Source organism: Pelophylax lessonae, assembly GCF_965119305.1.
Source record: "Pelophylax lessonae genome assembly, chromosome: 2".
NCBI classification, from domain to species: domain Eukaryota; kingdom Metazoa; phylum Chordata; class Amphibia; order Anura; family Ranidae; genus Pelophylax; species Pelophylax lessonae.
The window spans coordinates 195,861,523-195,882,832 of NC_138769.1; the positions used below are offsets into that span (position 1 = coordinate 195,861,523).

The 21,310-nt window shown below is 42.7% G+C and overlaps 1 protein-coding gene across 2 annotated transcripts in view; it reads right to left on the minus strand.

Annotated features, from left to right (window-relative positions):
- Window positions 1-2,468: 2,468 nt before the first annotated feature.
- The window catches only part of PNPLA4 (patatin like domain 4, phospholipase and triacylglycerol lipase), a 153,302-nt gene continuing 134,460 nt past the window's right edge, over window positions 2,469-21,310 (minus strand). The window contains exons 6-7 of one of the 2 annotated variants that reach the window (XM_082247107.1): window positions 19,114-19,235; window positions 2,469-2,581 (exon numbers count right to left, since the gene is read on the minus strand). In XM_082247107.1, the coding sequence (XP_082103233.1) occupies window positions 2,500-2,581; window positions 19,114-19,235 (204 nt within the window). In that variant the 3' untranslated portion in view covers window positions 2,469-2,499. The remainder of the gene's footprint in view (window positions 2,582-19,113; window positions 19,236-21,310) is intronic. The other variant, XM_082247106.1, reaches the window with a different exon arrangement.

Genomic DNA, 21,310 nt, shown 5'->3' on the forward strand with positions numbered 1-21,310 from the left:
CAAGTATACTATAATGGTCGTCTCCATACAAGTGGTCAGGGAATATAACCTAATGTAGTGTCACCTATAGCTGTCCCAGTTTATATTAGCCAAACAAGCCTAGCCTACTGGTACATGGCTGCCCCCAGGAATGCCATGTTCCTGTAGTTCCAGGAGTGCAGCAGTTCATAGGGGAAACAGAGGAAACTTCCAAATGACCCTGATCAAAAGTTTACATACCCCAGTTCTTAATACCGTGTATTGCCCCCTTTAACATCAATGACAGCTTGAAGTCTTTTGTGGCATTTGTGGATTAGGCTCTTTATCTTCTCAGATGGTAAAGCTGTCCATTCTTCCTGGCAAAAAGCCTCCAGTTCCTGTAAATTCTTGGGCTGTCTTGCATGAACTGCACATTTGAGATCTCCCCAGAGTGGCTCAATGATATTGAGATCAGGAGACTTGGATGGCCACTCCAGAACCTTCATTTTATTCTGTTGTAGCTAATGACAGGTTGACTTGGCCTTATGTTTAGGGTCATTGTCATGTTGTAATGTCCAAGTACGTCCCATGCCCAGCTTCCGGGCTGATGAATGCAAATTTTCCTCCAGTATTTTTTGATAACATGCTGCATTCATCTTGCCATCAATTCTGACCAAATTGGCTGTGCCATTGTAGCTCACACAACCCCAAAACATCAGCGACCCCCCTCCGTTTTTCACAGTAGGAATGTTGTACCTTTCATCATAGGCCTTGTTGACTCCTATCCAAATGTAGTGTTTATGGTTGTGGTCAAATAGCTCAATTTTGATCTCATCATTCCAAATTAATTTGTGCCAGAAGATTTGAGGCTTGTCTCTGTGCTGTTTGGCGTATTGTTTGAGATGGAGATAGTTCCAAATGTAAGGGTTGTCACGTGAGAAGTAATACGGCATACTTTGTTCCAGAAGATATGGATGCGTGGATAGGACCACCATATATGCAATAATGTGTCGTGGTCTGTTTTGCATATTCAACAAGTTTCTGGGATTGCGGGTTTAAATTTATGCAGGAGGGTTGGGGTGCCGTACCAGCGAGATTAGATTTTATATCCATTTTCTTTGGTGGAATTATTTATTGAACCCTTGTGGATGTTAAGGTAACTTTTTCTCACAAGCTTCTTGTGATAGAGATAGGGATAGATCCCTGGAGTTTAAAATGTTATCCTTGACAGTGTGCAGCATACTTCATGTATATTTTTTTTAAACTCCTTCTTTTACATTTTCTTTGGTTAATCCCTGCAATAATTAAAAACAAAAATTGATAGCAATACCACAGAAGAAACTTTTTTATTATTAGCCTTGGGATATTTGGTTCAAACCATTTTTTTTTTTAAATACCTGCATAAAAAACCACTATGGCTTCTATTACGCACAATCCAAATATTAACTGCAACTACCTCTTTTTCTTTCCTGGAGGTAATCTAGAAGGAAGAGCCCTTTCAAACCATTAGAACAGATGACTGCTGCATGTGCTTGCTGAATATTCCCAAATGCATTGCTGTTAAAGGCTGAGTAATGCACCCTTCCCCACAAACACACACAACCCAATCACCAGCTTAAAGCGATTGTAAAGTCTTTTTTTTTTTTTAATAACAAACATGTCATACTTACCTCCTCTGTGCAGTTGGTTTTGCACAGAGCAGCCCAGATCCTCCTCTTCTTGGGTCCCTCTTCGCAGCCCCTCCCTCCTATCGAGTGCCCCCACAGCAAGCAGCTTGCTATAGGGGCACCCAAGCTGCAGCTCCGTGTGTCCAGACATGGAGCTGCCGTTCGGCCTCGCCCCCTCTCTCTCTTGATTGGCTAACTGACTTTGATTGATAGCAGCGGAAGCCAATCATGAGGGAGAGTCCTGGACGGCCAAGGGGCTCAGGTAAGTATTAGAGGGTGCTAGGGTGGCTGCTGCACATAGAATGCATTAAGATAAAAAAAACTTCTGCCTTAAACTCCTATAAGCAAATACTTCTAAAAGTCTTTGCTACACATGCAACTATGCCCCAGTATGACGACCTAGGATTCAGCACTTCAGTCTGCGCGCATGACTACCAGTAACTTCTTCATGATTTTATCATGCTATGGAGTCTTCTAAAGCTTGAGAAAACTTTGCCTGTGGAAGCTTTTTTTTTTTTTTAACTTCAATCAAATTGGTAGAAAGCTGTGAAACAATATAATATTTCAAAATAATAATTTACACATATAGCATACTGGTAAAAATATGTCAAACATACTGTATAGTGGAGAGTGCAAAATCTAGTGCAGCTGTGCATGGTATCCAATCAGCTTATAACTTCAGTTTGTTAAATTAAACTTTGACAAAAAAAAAACTGAAAGCTGATTGGTTTCTATGCAGAGCTGCTCCAGATGTTGCACTCTCCAGTTTTTGTAAATCAACCCCCAAGTGTACACACATTTTTATTTATTTAATCCATAACACATTTTTTGCAAAACTGTGTTACTTGTACATCTTATAAAACTAAAGTCCTTACTACTTGTATAACTCGTAAAATTCTTTGATCGCTGTGTATTGCTTGTCTAAAAAGTCATCTTGTCTGTGTCCTCTTCTGCCCCTGTGGATAAGAAATGGGTAGGACGGGAAGAGCCTTTAGTAAGAGATAAACAACACAGACTTTATAGTGTTATTCTTTAAAATGTAGCCACAGATTGTCAAGGCGTTTTTTTCAATACCACCAGGGAAAAGCTCAAGGACAGAACACATCACCTCCCGTACAGACAGCCCTGGCAGGCATAAACACAAAGAACTTCAGCTGTATCATAATGATCCTAAGTTTCTGCCCTTCTAGTTATTCAGTACATCATGGCAGAAATATGTTTGGTAATGGCATTCTTAAATATAATACATTTAACCTATACATTTACAAATGTGCAGTATAAAAGCTTAAAAATCTGATCCTGACCATGGTGATTCAAAATGTTAACTAATGTCTATTCAAATTTATTAGGAAGCTTTGAACAGGGCTGGCCTTTGGGGTGTGTGAGCTGTGCAGCCGCACAGGGCACCATGGGCAACAGGGGCGCCGTGCGGCCATCACAGCTCACAGAAGATCAGGCCACACAGCGGGAGGTAAGCGGCGACTGCGGCCTGGACAGGGTTAACACAGGCTACGGCTGCCGCTTACCTGTGCCCCGGTCTCCTATAGCTGCAGCCAAAGAGACGCCGCCGCTGACTGATCCCTCCTCCTCTCTGCAGGGATGCAAGAGGAGAGAGATTGTCAGCTCCTCCTCCTCCCACCCCTTCTCCTCCCCCTCCTGCCCCGCCCCGCCCACCCTCCCCGGGGATGTGTGGGCGGGAAGTTTAAAGAAAAAAAAAAGCTGCAGACAGCGTGAGGTAAGTGAGGTCTCTCTCCTGCAATAATGTAAGGGAGGTCTCTGATGTGAGGGGGCTTTGTGTGGGGGGGGTCTGTGATGTAAGGGGGGCTCTCTGATGTAAGGGGGCTCTCTGATGTAAGGGGGGTCTGTGTGGGGGCTCTCTGATGTAAGGGGGGCTCTCTGATGCGGGGGGCTCTCTGATGTAGGGGGGCTCTGTGTGGGGGGGGGCTCTGTGTGGGGGGTCTCTGATGTAAGGGGGGCTCTGATGTAAGGGGGTCTCTGCTGTAAGGGGGATCTATGTGTGGGGGATCTCTGATGTAAGGGGAGCTCTGTGTGGGGGGTCTCTGATGTAAGGGGTTCTCTGATGTAAGGGGGGCTCTGTGTGGGGGGGTCTCTGATGTAAGGGGGGTCTCTGATGTAAGGGGGCTTTGTGTGTGTGGGGGGGTCTCTGATGTAAGGGGGGCTCTGATGTAAGGGGCTCTGTGTGTGGGGGTCTCTGATGTAAGGGGGCTCTGTGTGGGGGGGGGGGTCTGTGATGTAAGGGGAGTTCTGTGGGGGGTCTCTGATGTAAGGGGAGCTCTGTGTGGGGGGTCTCTGATGTAAGGGGGTCCCTGATGTAAAGGGGACTCTGTGGGGGGGCTCTGATTTAAGGGGGGCTCTGATTTAAGGGGGGGCTATGTGGGGGTCTCTAATGTAGGCGGGGCTCTGTGAGGGTCTCTGATGTAAAGGGGGGCCTCTGTGAGGGTCTCTAATGTGAGGGGGCTAAGTTTTTAGTGATCATAAAAAATAAAAGTCTAAGTGCAAAAAAGTGCAAGAAAATGTGTGCACGTGCGGGGGGGGGGGGGGGGGGGGTTCAGGGGCGCCACAGGATTAGCTTGCACAGGGAGCCTGAACACCTAAGGCCGGCCCTGGCTTTGAAGGTGTATGTGTATGTATGTGTGTGTGTATATTATATATATATATGCACTATGTATACAGTATATATATGCACTATATATATATATAGATATATATATATATATGCACTATTGATATATATATATATACACACACACACACAGTATCTCACAAAAGTGAGTACACCCCTCACATTTTTGTAAATATTTTATTGTATCTGTTCATGTGACAACACTGTGTAAATTTACTGTCCCCTCAAAATAACTCAACACACAGCCATTAATATCTAAACTGCTGGCAACAAAAGTGAGTACACTCCTAAGTAAAAATGTCAAAATTGGGCCCAATTAGCCATTTTCCCTCCCCGGTGTCATGTGACCCGTTAGTGTTACAACGTCTCAGGTGTGAATGGGGAGCAGGTGTGTTAAATTTGGTGTTATCACTCTCTCTCTCTCTCTCATACTGGTCACTGGAAGTTCAGCATGGCACCTCATGGCAAAGAACTCCCTGAGGATCTGAAAAAAACTGAAACCCTGAAACTGAGCTGCAGCAAAGCTGCCAAGACCATACAGTGGTTTATCAGGACAGGTTCCACTCAGAATAGGCCTCTCCATGGTCAACCAAAGAAGTTGAGTGCACGTGCTCAGCATCATATCCAGAGGTTGGAGGGGCGTGGCCAGTGACTGATAGAGATGGCAGCTTGAGAGGAGAGCTCCGCACCATCCGCCTGCAATCCACGGCATCAGCGACTCCAGACACCGCTCCACAATATGGTGAGGTAGCTGCTTATCCCCCCCTATCGCCACAGACCATGGGGAAACACAAAACAGGAGGGGGTCCCCGCAAATTAACAGAGTTTTTTTACTACCGCCAGCACGCTGGCATCCCAAGATGGCGCCGTGACCTCCCCACAGCACCGCGACTCCCCCAACTCGGGCGGCCGCCTTGAGAGGGACAACAACTACATTGCCTCTGGGTCCCAACAAAGCAGCCCCCGCTCTCCTGTAGACCGCACGCCCCACTAGAGCCCCCATAAATCGGCTCCGAAACTATCTGTGGCCCATACCTATGCTGGGGACAAAGTAGGCCTCAACCTATCAGATAGCACTCTGGAGTTCCATGAACATATTCAGGACTTCCCTACCACAGGCCAGCCATTAAATGACACTGTTATGAAGGACATGCTAATCTCCCTGCAGGGCTCAATGCAAAGGGCACTAATGGAGTGTGTGTCACGCATGAAGTTGGAAATTGGCGAGGTGGGAGACCGAGTGGACCAAGTAAAACACAAAATGGCGGAATTCACCACTGCTCATAATGAGTTAGTAGACGCACATAATGATAAAGAGGAGGAAATGGACATGCTCAAGAGTAAACTTGCGGACTTAGAGGACAGATCCCGCAGAAATAATATTAGGCTGCGGGGAGTTGCGAAATCTGTCCCCTCATCCAAGTTGCGCAATATGTCCAACGCTTTATTCAAGACCTACTGCCTGATACCCCGGCTGGGGAAATCACGGTGGACTGCGCCCACAGACTCAAAAAGCCAAGCTTTTTACCTGATAAGACACCCAGAGATGTGATCGCAAGAGTGAATTTCTTCCATGTCAAGGACAATCTCATGTGATATGCCAGACAAGTTTCTTCCCTCCCTGATCCCTATACCGGTATCGCTGTATACGCTGACTTGTCACATTACACCATGCAAGCTCGCAAAAAACTTCTTCCACTAACTTAGCTTTTGCGCAACAACCAGCGGACCTACTCCTGGGGCTTCCCGACAAAATTGCTGGTGGCCAAAGAAGGCAGAATGTATGCGATTAAGCCGCTGGAAGATGGTCTCCTCTTAACCAAGAAATGGGGCCTCCTCCCTCCGGATGGCAACCTTCCTCTAGAACCTGCGAGACCCGGCTGTATTACTCCTGAATGGAGACAAGTTAAACCCGCAGGTCTGGATGTGGAGAATTTACCCCCACTAATATGTGGACAAAGGTTTCCCTCTGTCACTTGTTTAACTGTTTAAATGTTCGTGTTATTTGTTTATTTATTTTTCTATCTTTTTTTGCCACCATCTTTATGCACCGCTGGAATCGTTGCTGCTGCAAGAACCTCGCATCACTCCTGGCTGCTGTACCGTGCTGACCCTTGATTCTCAAGGATCCCACCCATGGATGGCACCGCAAGTAACCATTTTGTGCCCTTTTGTCCTCTCTCTGTGTCTTGGCTACTAGTCCCTAGCTCCCTTACATTCAGTCCCCATGGTACTTAACTTTGTCTCTCTGAATGTTCATGGCCTGAACAGCCGCTTCCATAGGCGTGATATGTGGCGAGATGCCAGGAACTTAAAGGCGGATGTTCTTTTTATCCAGGAGACACATTTTATTGCCAACAAGCAACTGCACTGCGCGGATAACTGCTTCCCCCACATTTTTACTGCCTCGGGACTTAAAAAAAAAAGGGGGGGGGGTACTTGTTACTATAAACAGTTCAGTTGCCTTTCAATTGCAGGACTCTTGTGAGGATCCAAAAGGCAGGTTCCTGATATTGAACTGCACTCTAAATAACACCAAATATTCCCTGGTTATTGTATATGCCCCCAATTCGGGCCAAGTTTCATTCCTACGCTCTCTAGTGAAAAATTGAATACCTTTAAACACGGTATAGTAATAATTGGAGGTGACTTCAATTGTATTGTGGACTCCTCCATGGACTGCTCCCTTCAACAGCAACGTCCCATATCTGAACTTCGCCCATTGCTCCATGAATATGGATTATATGACCTGTGGCGATGTCTGAATCCCACAGACCGGGACTACACCTATTACTCAGCACCCCACAGGTCATACTCCAGGATTGATTTTTTTCTGTCTGAGGTTAATCTTGTTCCGCCTGCTCTTTCGGTAACCATTCACTCCATAACATGGTCAGACCATGCTCCGGTCTCTCTACAATTGAATGAGCATGTTAATACTGTACCAGTCCATCTTTGGCGTAATAACACATCTCTATTCCATAAACTAGAACTGAGAGATCCTTTGCATCGTCAATTGGAGGACTATTTTTTCCTCAACGATTTACCTGATACTGACGTGTTCTCCCTGTGGAATGCCCATAAAGCCTTCAGCAAGGGGCTACTACTCCAGATGGCTGCAAGGGAAAAAAGGTGTAAGCTCCAAACTCTGAATGCATTGTTGGCCAAATTTAAAGAATTAGAACAGAAAAACAAATCGGATCCCACCCCAACGAACATATCCAGAGGTTGTCTTTGGGAAATAGACGTATGAGTGCTGCCAGCATTGTTGCAGAGGTTGAAGGGGTGAGGGGTCAGCCTGTCAGTGCTCAGACCATACGCTGCACACTGCATCAAACTGGTCTGCATGGCTGTCGTCCCAGAAGGAAGCCTCTTCTAAAGATGATGCACAAGAAAGAAGACAAGCAGACTAAGGACATGGATTACTGGAACCATGTCCTGTGGTCTGATGAGACCAAGATAAACTTATTTGGTTCAGATGGTGTCAAACGTGTGTGGCCACAACCAGGTGAGGAGTACAAAGACAAAGCATGGTAGTGAGAGTGTCACGATCTGGGGCTGCATGAGTGCTGCCGGCACTGGGGAGCTACAGTTCATTGAGGGAACCATGAATGCCAACATGTACTGTGACATACTGAAACAGAGCATTATCCCCTCCCTTAGGAGACTGGGCCGCAGGGCAGTATTCCAACATGATAACAACCCAAAACACACCTCCAAGAGGACCACTGCCTTGCTAAAAAAGCTGAGGGTAAAGGTGATGGACTGGCCAAGCATGTCTCCAAACCTAAACCCTATTGAGAATCTGTGGGGCCTCCTCAAATGCAAGGTGGAGGAGTTCAAGGTCTCTAACATCCACCAGCTCCATGATGTCTTCATGGAGGAGTGGAAGAGGACTCCAGTGCAACCTGTGAAGCTCTGTTGAACTCAATGGCCAAGAGGGTTAAGGCAGTGCTGGAAAATAATGGTGGCCACACAAAATATTGACACTTTGGGCCCAATTTGGACATATTAACTTAAGGATGTACTCACTTTTGTTGCCAGTGGTTTAGACATTAACCACTTTAAGACCGGAAGGATTTGCCCTTTAATGACCAGGCACTATTTTGCGATTTGGCACTGCGTTATTTTAATGGACAATTGCGTGGTCATGCGACACTGTACCCAAATATAATTGATGTCCTTTTTTTCCCGTAAATAGAGCTTTCTTTTGGTGGTATTTGATCACCTGTGTGATTTTTATTTTTTGCTCTATAAACAAAACAAATAGCAACAATTTTGAAAAAAAAAAAAAAAAAAAACAGTATTTTTCACATTCTGCTATATGACATTCTCAAAGAAAAAAAGTAAAATCTAATTTTTTTTTACATTTTTAGGCCAATTTGTTTTCTGCTGCATATTTTTGGTAAAAAAAAAAATTGCAATAAGCGTATTTTGATTGGTTTGCGCAAAAGTTATCGCGTCTACTAACTACGGCAAATATTTATGTAATTTCTCTTGTGTTTTTTTTACTAGTAAGGGGCGGCCATCTGCGATTTTTTGCGGGATTGCGACATTGCGGTGGACAGATCGGGCCCCTAACTGACATATTTGACACTTTTGGGGGTACCAGTGACATTATTACAGTAATCAGTGCTAAAAATATGCACTGTTACTGTAATAATGACACTGGCAGGGAAGGGGTTAACCCTTTGGGTGATCAATGGGTTAAATGTGAGCCTAGGGGAGTGATTCTAACTGTGGGGGGGGCGTGACTTGTGAAATGATCATAGAGACATGTGATCCTATATAGAAGAATCACATGAGCTTTGCGATCATTTCAGGGAGAAGAACAGTCGGCTGTGTTTACAACAGCTGACCGTCCTTCTCTCTCAGCGGGGAGCGCTTGCGGGTGTCAGGCGGCAATCGGAGCCGCCTGACCCATGTAACGGCCTCCCCGCTGCTGAGTGGGGGCGGGAGTGTGCCGGCAGCGGCACGCGCTCGCCCCCTAGCTTCCTGCATGTGACCGATGTAGGTCTACTTTGGTTTGCGCAGGAGAGCCTTCCTGACGCAGTAAAAAGGCGGCGGGTGTTCGGGAAGAGGTTAAGGGCTGTATGTTGAGTTATTTTGAGGGGACAGCAAATTTACACTTTTATACAAGCTGTACACTCACTACTTTACATTGTAGCAAAGTGTAATTTCTTCAGTGTTGTCACATGAAAAGATATAATAAAATACTTACAAAAATGTGAGGGGTGTACTCACTTTTGGGAGCTACTGTATATATATATATATATATATATATATATATATATATATATACATACAGTATATACAGTCAGGTCCATAAATATTCGGACATCGACACAATTCTAATCTTTTTGGCTCTATACACCACCACAATGGATTTGAAATAAAACAAACAAGATATGCTTTAACTGCAGTCTTTCAGCTTTAATTTGAGGGTATTTACATCCAAATCAGGTGAACAGTGTAGGAATTATAACAGTTTGTATATGTGCCTTCCACTTTTTAAGGGACCAAAAGTAATGGGACAGATTAACAATCATATATCAAACTTTCACTTTTTAATACTTGGTTGCAAATCCTTTGCAGTCAATTACAGCCTGAAGTCTGGAACGCATAGACATCACCAGACACTGGGTTTCATCCCTGGTGATGCTCTGCCAGGCCTCTACTGCAACAGTTCCTGCTTGTTCTTGGAGCATTTTCCCTTCAGTTTCAGGCTCCCGCATCGCACCTGAATAGCCGACGGTTAACACGGACATCTGCGAACCACGGCGGTTGTCAATGTAAAGTTAATGATCGGTTCACAGATCACAGTGCGAACTGTGAAATGGTGCAGGAATCGGATTGGAGATGTGTGAACACCCATACTATCCAATTCCAGTGCGGACCAGAAAAATGGTCCTGTGCCATTTTGGTGTGAATGCGATGCAATTCCAGCCATACAGTTTGTATGGCTGAATTCTCATCGCACATACATTGCATGTGATCTGCACAGCAATGCGATGCAAATCACATGCGGTGTCTGTGATCGCACAAGTGTGAACTCAAAACTCATTTTGCTCCCAGGGAAACAAATGGTAATTGATTGTAATCAATACACACCTCCTGTGGGAGAGCGCAGTCCAGTCCACAGTCATCGCCTGTGGTTTCTTTTATCTTAATTCACTTTCTTTATATACAGTATCTCACAAAAGTGAGTACACCCTTCACATTTATGTAAATATTTTATTATATCTTTTCATATAACAACACTAAAGAAATGAAACTTTCCTACAATGTAAAGTAGTGAGTGTACAGTTTGTATAACAGTGCAAATTTGCTGTCCCCTCAAAATAACTCAACACGCAGCCATTAATGTCTAAGCTGCTGGCAACAAAAGTGAGTACACCCCTAAATCAAAATGTCCAAATTGGGCCCAAAGTGTCAATTGTTTGTGTGGCCACCCTTATTTTCCAGCACTGCCTTAACCCTCTTGGGCATGGAGTTCACCAGAGCTTCACAGATTGCCACTGAAGCCCTCTTCCACACCTGCATGATGACATCACGGAGCTGGTGGATGTTAGAGACCTTGAGCTCTTCCACCTTCTGTTTGAGGATTCCCCACAGATGCTCAATAGGGTTTAGGTCTGGAGACATGCTTGGCTAGTCCATCACATTTACCCTCAGCTTCTTTAGCAAGGCAGTGGTCATCTTGGAGGTGTGTTTGGGTTCGTTATCATGTTGGAATACTGCCCTGCGGCCCAGTTTCTGAAGGGATGGGATCATGCTCTGCTTCAGTATGTCACAGTACATGTTGGCGTTTATGGTTCCCTCAATGAACTGTAGCTCCCCAGTGCCGGCAGCACTCATGCAGCCCCAGACCATGACACTCCCACCACCATGCATGACTGTAGGCAAGACATACATGCTTTTGTACTCCTCACCTGGTTGCCACCACACACACTTTACACCATCTGAACCAAAACAGTGTATTTTGGTCTCATCAGACCAAAGGGCATGGTTCCAGTAATCCAAGTCCTTAGTCTGCTTGTCTTCATTAAACTGTTTGCGGGCTTTCTTGTGAATCATCTTTAGAAGAGGCTTCCTTCTGGGACAACAGCCAGCACGCGCTCGCCCCCTAGCTTCCTGCATGTGACCGATGTAGGTCTACTTTGGTTTGCGCAGGAGAGCCTTCCTGACGCAGTAAAAAGGCGGCGGGTGTTCGGGAAGAGGTTAAGGGCTGTATGTTGAGTTATTTTGAGGGGACAGCAAATTTACACTTTTATACAAGCTGTACACTCACTACTTTACATTGTAGCAAAGTGTCAGTTCTTCAGTGTTGTCACATGAAAAAATATAATAAAATATTTACAAAAATGTGAGGGGTGTACTCACTATTGTGAGATACTGTATATATACAGTGTATATATATATATGTATGTGTATGTGTGTATATATATATATATATATATATATATATATACCGTATATTGTAAAGGCTAACAATGTTTTTACTTTTATGCATTCTCTACATTGTATGTTGGTATACCCCCCCAAATACTTACCTAAGCCTGATCTCGAACCAGCACCTTGCCTTCCTCACCATTGGCTTCTTTTGCGGTCAATCAATTCCAATGACAAGGGAGTGGGGGGGGGGGTGACTGATCCACACTGTGTTAATGGATACACTGAGTGCGGCTCAGCATCAAGCCTGCATGTGTGCCACCATGCCAGAGTGATGGTGGGGGACCTCAGAAGAGGAGGATTGGTTCTACAGTTACTTGGAACTGGGACCATTTGTGACATTCCACATTTGTTGTTGAAATATTGGCACATCTATTTCCTGGGACAATTGATGGTTCAAGGTATTTTGCAAATCCGACTGTCCTTGGGCAGTTTCTGGTTGATTTGAAAGAAGAAAGCAGTGGGGGGGTCAGGTAACTTGTGGCTGGGGACCACTGATGTTGCAACAGTGGCCACAAGAGCGCGGTGAGGTATAAGTGCCGGCATAGTCTTCAGCTGGAAGTAGTGATGTGTAGCAGGTGCGTTACCAAAGTGAACCAGATAGCTGGAACAGCAGATGTCAGCAAGGAACAGCAGACCCTGGGCTGGTGGACAGCAGGCAGCAGTAGACGGTGGCTAGTGATGAGCCGAACCCCCCCCCCCCCCTATTCAGTTCGCACCAGAACATCTCGAACAGGGGAAATGTTCTAGTGAACTCGCAAACTCCATTAAAGTCTATGGGACACGAATATGAAAAATCAAAAGTCACAATTTTAAAGGCTTAAATGCAAGTTCTTGGCCCAAAAAAGTGTATGGGGACCTGAGTACTGCCTTGGGGGACATGAATCAATGCAAAAAAATCTTTTAAAACAATCGTTTTTACAGAAGCAGCGATTTTAATAATGCTTAAAGTGAAACAATAAAAATGAAAAATACCTTGCCGTTTTATTTTTGGCGTGGGGTTTTTTCTTTTTTTTTTTTTATCGGTATTGCTGGTTCCCCCTACAATCCATACCAGACCCTTATCCGAGCTAGCCAGGATGGGGGTGGGGGTGAGCAAGAACCATACCAGGCCACATGCCCTCAACATGGGGGGGATGCTTTGGGGCAGGGTCGCCTGCGTCGCCTGCGTCGCCTGCCTGACCGCAACCGAAAAATAGAAAAAAAAAAAGAAGCTCCTGCTTCTCAAGACGCCTCCCGCACTAATGAGCCGTTGAAGTTTGACAGCTCTTTTAATAGGGATCTGATGTCACGAGTGCTCCATAATCCACTGCTCAGGTGCAGTGAATAAATTACATGACATGTAATTTATTCACGTGATCATCGGGGGACACTATTTTTTTTTTTTTAATAAAGGACTTGTCCAAAACTGGCTTTTGTCTTTAAATTTTTGTACACTTTTTTGTTGAATGGGCAGGGGTATGATGTACCTGATATCCATTCACATGGGGGGCGGGATCTGGGGGCCCCCTTGTTAAAGGGGGCTTCCATATTCCAATAAGCCTCCCCCCGCAGACCCCCACAACCACAGCCCACAGTTGTCGGGAAGAGACCCCTGTCCCCATCAACATGGGGCAAGGTGCAAATATAAAACTTTGTTATGCACTATCTGATCTCAACAAACTGTAAAAAGCAAAAATCTCTCTCCCTGCCAGCAATGTATTGTTAACTATACTACACTCTCCCTAAAGGAATTCCACTTATAAATCACCCACTGGCCAAGGGCCTCAAACCCACAACCTCTCAATTGCAAACCTGGTATTCTACCACCTATGCTATGCTAGGCTGAACACACTCTCCCTGCCTAACTAACTTCTAGAGATAGAAGTTAGTTCTAGAGATAGAAGTTAGTTAGGTAGGGAGAGTGTGTTCAGACAAAGCAGGCTTGATGGTGGCGTAGGTGGTAGAATACCAGGCTTGCAATTGAGAGATTGTGGGTTCGAGTTCCTTGGCCAGTGGGTGATTTATAAGTGGAATTACTTCAGGGAGAGTGTAGTGAGTTTAACATCTGCCCCTGAGCCATGATTGGCTAAAGGCACCTGCCTTTGGCCAATCATGGCACAGATGATTTGATTGGCCAAAGCATGGAGGGCAGAGTCCATGCTTTGGCCAACCACACAATGCACTACCAGTGCAATGTACTACCACAGTTCATTATGGAATGCGGGAACTTTCCAGCGAAAAAGCCCATTTATTCGCCATTTGGCAAATGGGCAAACAGGACTGTGCTCGAGTCGAACTTAGGCTCGACTCGAACACGAAGCCCATCCCTAACAGTGGCTGATAGCAGGTAAAGGAAGTAGAGGAAGCTCCAGCGGAAGCTAGACAGGTGCATTCAGGGCAGAAGAGTAGGTGGATGCATGGTCAAACAAGCCAGGTCAGCAACAGACAGTCAGATAATGGCATAGATGGCAGGCAAGGAATTGTCAGAGCGCAGGCAGAGGTTGGCATCTCAAGATCAGGCAGATGGGCAGAAGGCAGAGCAAGGTCCAGAGATAAGCCAAGGTCAGGGTAGGTAGTGTTCAAGTGAAGTCAGGAGCAAGTTGGGTAAAACACAGAAGTTATCAGATACCAGAACACGGGTACAGATGCAGATCAGACAGCAATAGACTAGTGCAACTGCTGCATTTGGTGCAAGGGTCGCGCCTGTGCATTTGCCTCCAAACTTCAGCTGTGCTATGGCCAGCGCATTCCTGACGGGGGTTGAGTTTTTAACTCTATTTTGCATCCCTTTGAAACCACCAAATAGACCTGCAGGTCTGGGATGTCTGTGACCCAGAGAGATGCAAACTGTAACAGACGCATCCCCACTTTTAAGTGAGGGCACCCCTTCAATGGAAAGAGGGCTTTGTAAAAGACATGGTGGGTTTTGGGAGCAAAGTCTAATGCTAAAAGGAAGGGCTGAACGGCTTTCAATTTGAAACTTGAATAGAGCAATTAGGCGGATTACTGGCAAAGTCCATTCCTGAGAACTGGGAAGGGTGTTGCATTTTGGGCAGAGGAGACGAGTTTTGAGAAGTAGCAGAAGAGAGATTGTGTGTGTGTGTGTGTGTTATTTGATTCAAGCTCTCAACATCAGGTTCCTCCTGGTACCAGCAGCAGTGACACAGCACAACCACTGGCAAAGTGCATTTCTAAAAAGGGTGTTGTTTTGTATTTGAGCAGAGGAGATGAGTTTTGAGAAGCAGCAGAAAAGATATTGTCATTGTGTGTGTTAATAGATTCAATAAACAAACAGCTTTCTGAATTAGGAGTCATTATTACGAATATATATATATATATATATATATATATATATATACATAAATAACGAATTATCCAAAAATGAAACAAACAATAAAACCATTTAATTTGTTATAATGAATATCTTTACTCTTTAGAAATGACGAATTATCCGAAAAAAGAATTAATGTAACATAACGAATATAACAGAACAAAAATATGCATTTTACAAATGAAAACTAAACAACATTTTCAGTCATGCACAAGTCCACTAGGCGCTGTGCCTCAGGTCCAGTCCCAAAAAAGTGGGGAATCGGCTGCTAGTGGAGGTGCTCAGCACTTAACCCCCTCCGCTACCAATATGACCATAGCCATCTGATCCCACAGACCAACTCACACAGCTGCTTAGACTCAGCTCTATCATGGCTTACTCTCTTTTCACACTTTCCCACTCACCATCTGCACCTTGCAGACATGCACAGCTCTCGCTGATCACTTGCAACCACATAGACTCCTTGGAAGAGTGGAGCCCTGATCTACTATCAGGACTTTAACAAGTGTGAACACCTGCATTATCAATGGAACAGTTTCCTGCAAAACCTGGACCCGGGATTGGAGATACCCCCCCCCCCCCCAAATCTCTATGAAATCTCCAGGCTCCAGGTATCAAACCAAGCTTTACCAGCCCCTGGGGAAATTAATAAATCAGTTTCCTCCGAATAAAATAAGCACCCTGAGCCCCTTAACCTGCCTAGTTGAGAATTCTGGGTGTCACAAAACCCTTTTAACACTGTGACAGTGTCACACTGTCACAGTATCTAAATAATGCATCTTAAATTATCTCCACTGTAATGACTGTGCAGGCTTATTTATATTGTATATCTGTCTTCCTATTTAGTATAACATTTTTGTCAGAGATCATGTAAGACGAAGCAGCAACTGCTCTGTCAACTGCCTGAAACCCTGCACACTCAAAAGCTGGTTATCAGTGTTTGAAATAAGGAAAAGTATCAAGAAGTAACTAAGAATTTAGTTGACCTCTGATGCCTGAAGCAGACTCAAAGCTAAAGATAGAACAAAAGTATGTATGTTTCAAATGTAAGTCTGGACAATTACAATAACTTAAAAAGAAACAGAATTTATAGAAAAAAGTGTAAAGCTTTGTTTTTATTTTATTTTTTTAAATCAGCATAAGGGATGGTACTTACATTGAATTGGAAGTGCCCCTTGTGCTGTTGTCTGCTCTTCTTGTTGAAATCTGATGTACTCCACCCCCCCCCCCCCCAATACCCAGGTAGCTGTGAACTGCCGCTGCTGTGAGAGTTATTGTAAACCTCTTGACCTGTGACACATGCTGAGTAAATATTGGGTGGGGGAGTCTGTCCAATAAATTCTGGCACAATCCAATAGATAAATTCAAAATTGGAAAGGGAGGTATTTCCCTTATCTCACTGGTTAGGGAGATTCTGGGAGATTTTAACATGCCTAAAAACAGTTATTCACTCTCGCGACAAATAAAATCATATAAGTATAAGCTTCTTAAAAAGTAATGCATTTTATAAACATACAGTGCATTCATCTGTATAGGAATAGATCACAGAATTTAATTTGAAACAAAATGCAACTACAAACTAATGGGGTTTGTAGTTTTTGCATTTTGTTTCAAATAAAAATTATATTGCTTTGTATTTCCTTCTTTTTCTTCTCTCTCACCTTGTCGATGAATATGCTACCAGAATATATGTTTTTTTTTAATGTATTTATTTCTGTAACTGATATATTGTTTGTATCATTTACCAGCTGTAAAATTCTAAAAATACTGAAAAGTGGATCCTGAAGAAGCCCTTATTCTGGGTGAAATGTGTCGATCCATATATCTTCTGTGATCTATTCCTATTCAAATAAATGTGCTGTATGTCTATGTATAAAAACACATTACTTTTTAAGAAACCTTTACTTTTTACGTTTTTAATGATATTTTATAAATAAAAAAAAAAAATATTTTATTTATTGCAAGAGTGATTAACTGTTTTTAGGCACATTAAAATCCCCATCTCCCAGAATCTCCCCAACTGGTGAGATATGGAAAATAACCTTTTTTCCAATTGTGCCGCATGCTTACTTTGCCTTTCCATCCCCTGCCCCACTCATACAAGCTGTACTGTCCTACAATGAAATGCACTCTTTGCAAGGTGGACAGGTAGATAAAGGAAAGGTCTGCCTCCTCCATTCATAGATTGATTTTCATTGCGGGAAGCAATAGTACAGCTTTTATGAATGGAGTAGGGGGGCAGAAAGGGTAGGCATAGGCAGCACTTTTTACAAATGGTCTGTGATAGGTTTACTGGATAATCAAAACTGTGGGGGAATCAGGGTGAAGAGGGGGTTGGTGGGAATGAAGGTTTCACTGAACAAAGCAGCCACCAGCACATGTGACACTTCTCATTCAATGTATATGCTGTGCCTTATGCTGATTTAGAAGCTAAATAATTAAAAAACTTACGTTTTAAACAAAAAGAGCATATGAAAGAACAGACAGTATACTTACCAGTACTGACTATAAGCAGGATCTGATACCTTCTTTTTTTTTTTTTTTTTTTTTATATTTCTTTATAAAATTTTTCACATATTCCAATTAAAAGGGCAAAACAAAACATTACATCCCTCCAATCACTGGAGGAATGTCCGTACAATACACATTTAAACATTTTACCCGTATCCCTTTACCCATTTTCCCCCTTGATTATTTTTCCCTATAACCCCTTAAACCTCTATCAATCCTTCTCCTAATATTTCTTTATATTCTTTTGTCTCTTTAAAGCTCTGCCATTCATCCCAAATTTCTAATTCGATCCTTTGTTCCTCCTCCTCCCAATTCCTTAGAGACTCTACTTTTCTTGTTTTTTCAACTCTGATCACCCATTCTTTACTTGATGGGGGCTCTTCTTTTTGCCATTTTAAAGGTATTAGGCTTTTAGCTGCATTTAATAGATGGGGCACTAAAGTTTTCCTATAGTGTTTTACTGACATATTAGTTCCATGGAACAAACATTTCCAAGGATCTTCCGGAATATGTTTTTTTGTTATTTTTTTATCAAGGATAAGACTTCTTTCCAGAATATTTAAATTTTTGGGCAATTCCACCAAATGTGTGATATTGTCCCAATCATCTGGCAACCTCTCCAACAATCTTTAGATCTTTCCCTTTGGAATCTACCTAATTTATCGGGAGTGATGTACCACCTAGCAAGTAACTTATAATTCATTTCTTCGGTATTAGAATCACTCGCAGATCTATGTACGAGCTGTAGGCTTTTTTCCCAGTTAATGTCCTCGCTGCAAGGGCCAAGATCTCTTTCCCATTTCTCTTTTAATGCGGGGTCTACCTCCTTTGTTATTTTTAGCAAGATTTTATAGACACCTGAGACATTATTCGCCACTCTATCTGAGAGACACAGCTGTTCAAAGGGTCTCAAATCTTTCAAGTCTCTTAATGGTTGAGGTAGTGTGGCAACAAAATGTCTCAGCTGCGTATATCTCCATTCATTTATTTTCCACTCCCCTTTTTTTTGTTTTAATTCTTCAAGGGAGGATCTGATACTTTCAGGTGTAATAGATCATGCATTTCCCCACTGTGCCCCTTCAGAGCTGCATTTTTTTAAAATTACAATGTCTTTCTAATATTAGGTTTTTTTTAGCTTCCTCCCAATCATGACTGCTTCTGGTTAAATGTTGTATGCACCATTATTCAATGTTTTGCAGTGTTTTACTTTCAAAACCTTTAAAACTTGTTTTTTGTTCACCAAAAGTGTTTTTCAAATGAATGTTATTATACAATACATATAATTTATACAAAGATTAAAAAAAGATAAATAAATATTAGAACCTTATAACTGTATAAATTCAAAACTCTCACTTACACCTCCACACTTTTTATTTTTCATCACTCTGTAATGTTAAGAAGATAAAAAAAATAAAAAATTCTGAAGACACTGTTTAGAGTTCATGTAACTGTAACTGATTAATGAAGTTTTAAGCACGAACATACAGAAAAAAACACACTATTTCTTAATAATAAACATTTTGTTGCTTAATTTAAAAGATTTTACAGAGCTTCTTCTTTATTCATACCAATTCTCTGAACGCAAAAAGTTCACTGCATCTTCAAATCCATCTTGAAAAACAAACTCCATTTTGGCTTGGCTTGGTGGAAACAACGCATGGCTGATTCTTTGGAAATTTGCTGCGGATACCTAATAGAGAAGTTTAATGAGAACAAGTAAACACAATTACTTTTTTTTTTTTTACTGGTTAACAATTATGTTAAGCTTTAAAAATCATGCCTTAACCAATCAAAATATAAAAATGGTACTTTTTTAAAAGGTACCACCCCATCAACAAGCTTTACAATTATCAAAGTTTTTATTGTAATTTATCACAAACCTTTTTTAATAAAAAAACTTTCAATAAAAAGAAGATAGTGGATAAGACGATGAGGAGAGAACAAGGTGCATCACGTATTAGAGTGTATCGAAAACCAAATATATTATGTTGTATTATATTGCAGCTTACCAATCCTCAAATGTGGTGGCACATTTGTTTTTTTTTTAGGGTTTTTCTCCATAATTTGGACCTGGTGAATGGGCCAATAACAGTGCTGGATTAAACTCTGTGGAGGCTCTATGGAAATTGAAATCTTGGGGCCCCCTCAGGTTTCTGGAAGTGGAATAACATTGAACTAAGTAGTGTGAACGTCGATTTCTATATAGAGAGGACCATTGCTATTGTATATTGCATGCAGCACTTTAGCATTCAGCACTTTACAACACAGTTTATAGATTTTATAGATTTGTTCTGTATATACAGTATATATATAATGCACATTTATTTAGTATTCAACCAGCTTTTCGCATAACAGATTGAAAGAAGGTTTAGGTATAGTAGACTGGTCATTTTTTTACAGATCATCAATTTGGCAGGATTATTTACTTATTTATATTTACTCTCTTTTCTGGCATCTTAAAGGGCCAGTAGCACATTATATTCACTTTAAGGTTTAGTAAGATTTGCACTACCCCAATTAGGAAGAGTTCAGGGGTTCCCTCCGATTTATTTATTTGGGGGGGGGGGGGGGCGGTTGTGTTTTTTGCCTCTTTGGGTTCTTTTGTTTGTTTTCTTTTTATTTGATAACACAAACTATAGCATTTCAATCTTGTAGCTAATAGAGTAGTTTTCAGTTACACGTATGTAGGTTGCACCAGTTTGTTTTTTCAAACTGACAGCTCAAAAGATGATGAGCTTTTAAGAGAGAAGCTTTATTGTGAACCTGATGTCTATGTTTTATGTACTTTAGGTTGTTATTGGGTAAACTCCATTAATGCAGTATGTTCTCTGTAGAGTCTTTATTGTAAAGTTTTCATTTATTTGAGTTGATTCATATTTTCTATTCTTTGTAAACCATTTAGGAAAGTTTCACAGTCATTTTCTATCCAAATTAAATCAATATTATTTTAATTCATTGCTGTGGGGCCCTTAAATGGCATGGGCCCGATAGGCCAGGGCCTACTCAGCCTATTTGATAATCCAGCACTGGCCAGTATCACACTTCCTATCTTAGGGTGGCTCCACTCTATGGAGAAGCAACACTTTTTAAGCAACATGTTTTTTTTTTTTAAAGTTCCACTTTAAATGTATGTTCTCACTGATAAGACATTGAAATTGTTGTTTTATTTTTCCCCACATAAAACATACCACGTGTCAGCGTCACCTGTGAGACCAAGTGACGGGGAACACACTGCAGAGGTTATGAGCCCAACAGGTGACAGCTGAGGGTCGATGGCTCAGAGAAGCAGCTACACAGGGCCATGGTCCTGGATAGGGAGCTAGAGCATAAGATTCCCCAGGGCGCAGAGTCTAACAGCTAGCCAGTTTTCTCCAGAGCCTCTGATGGAAAGGATGGACAGCTGACTCCAAGCTGACTATAGCTGACTCCAAGTGGCGGCCCCCAGGGTCTCACAGCTCACGCTCATGGCTGGCTCTGATGGATGGAGAGGAAGCAGCAGTACAGGGCCACAAGGGATAGTCAAGAGAACAAGCCAAAAGTCGGGGCAACAAGCAGACAGGGTTGGTCAGAAGGACAAGCTAAAGGTCGGGGCAACAAGCAGACAGGGATGGTCAAGTGAACAAGCCAAAGTCGGTACAGAGAGATCAGACATAGTGCACACAGCCAGAAACACTCAGGAAAGCCTTTACACAATTGTTGCTTGAGCAAAAGCTGGCTTGCAGTGCACGGGTTAATATAGTGTTACCTGTTAGAGGCTGGGGTGGA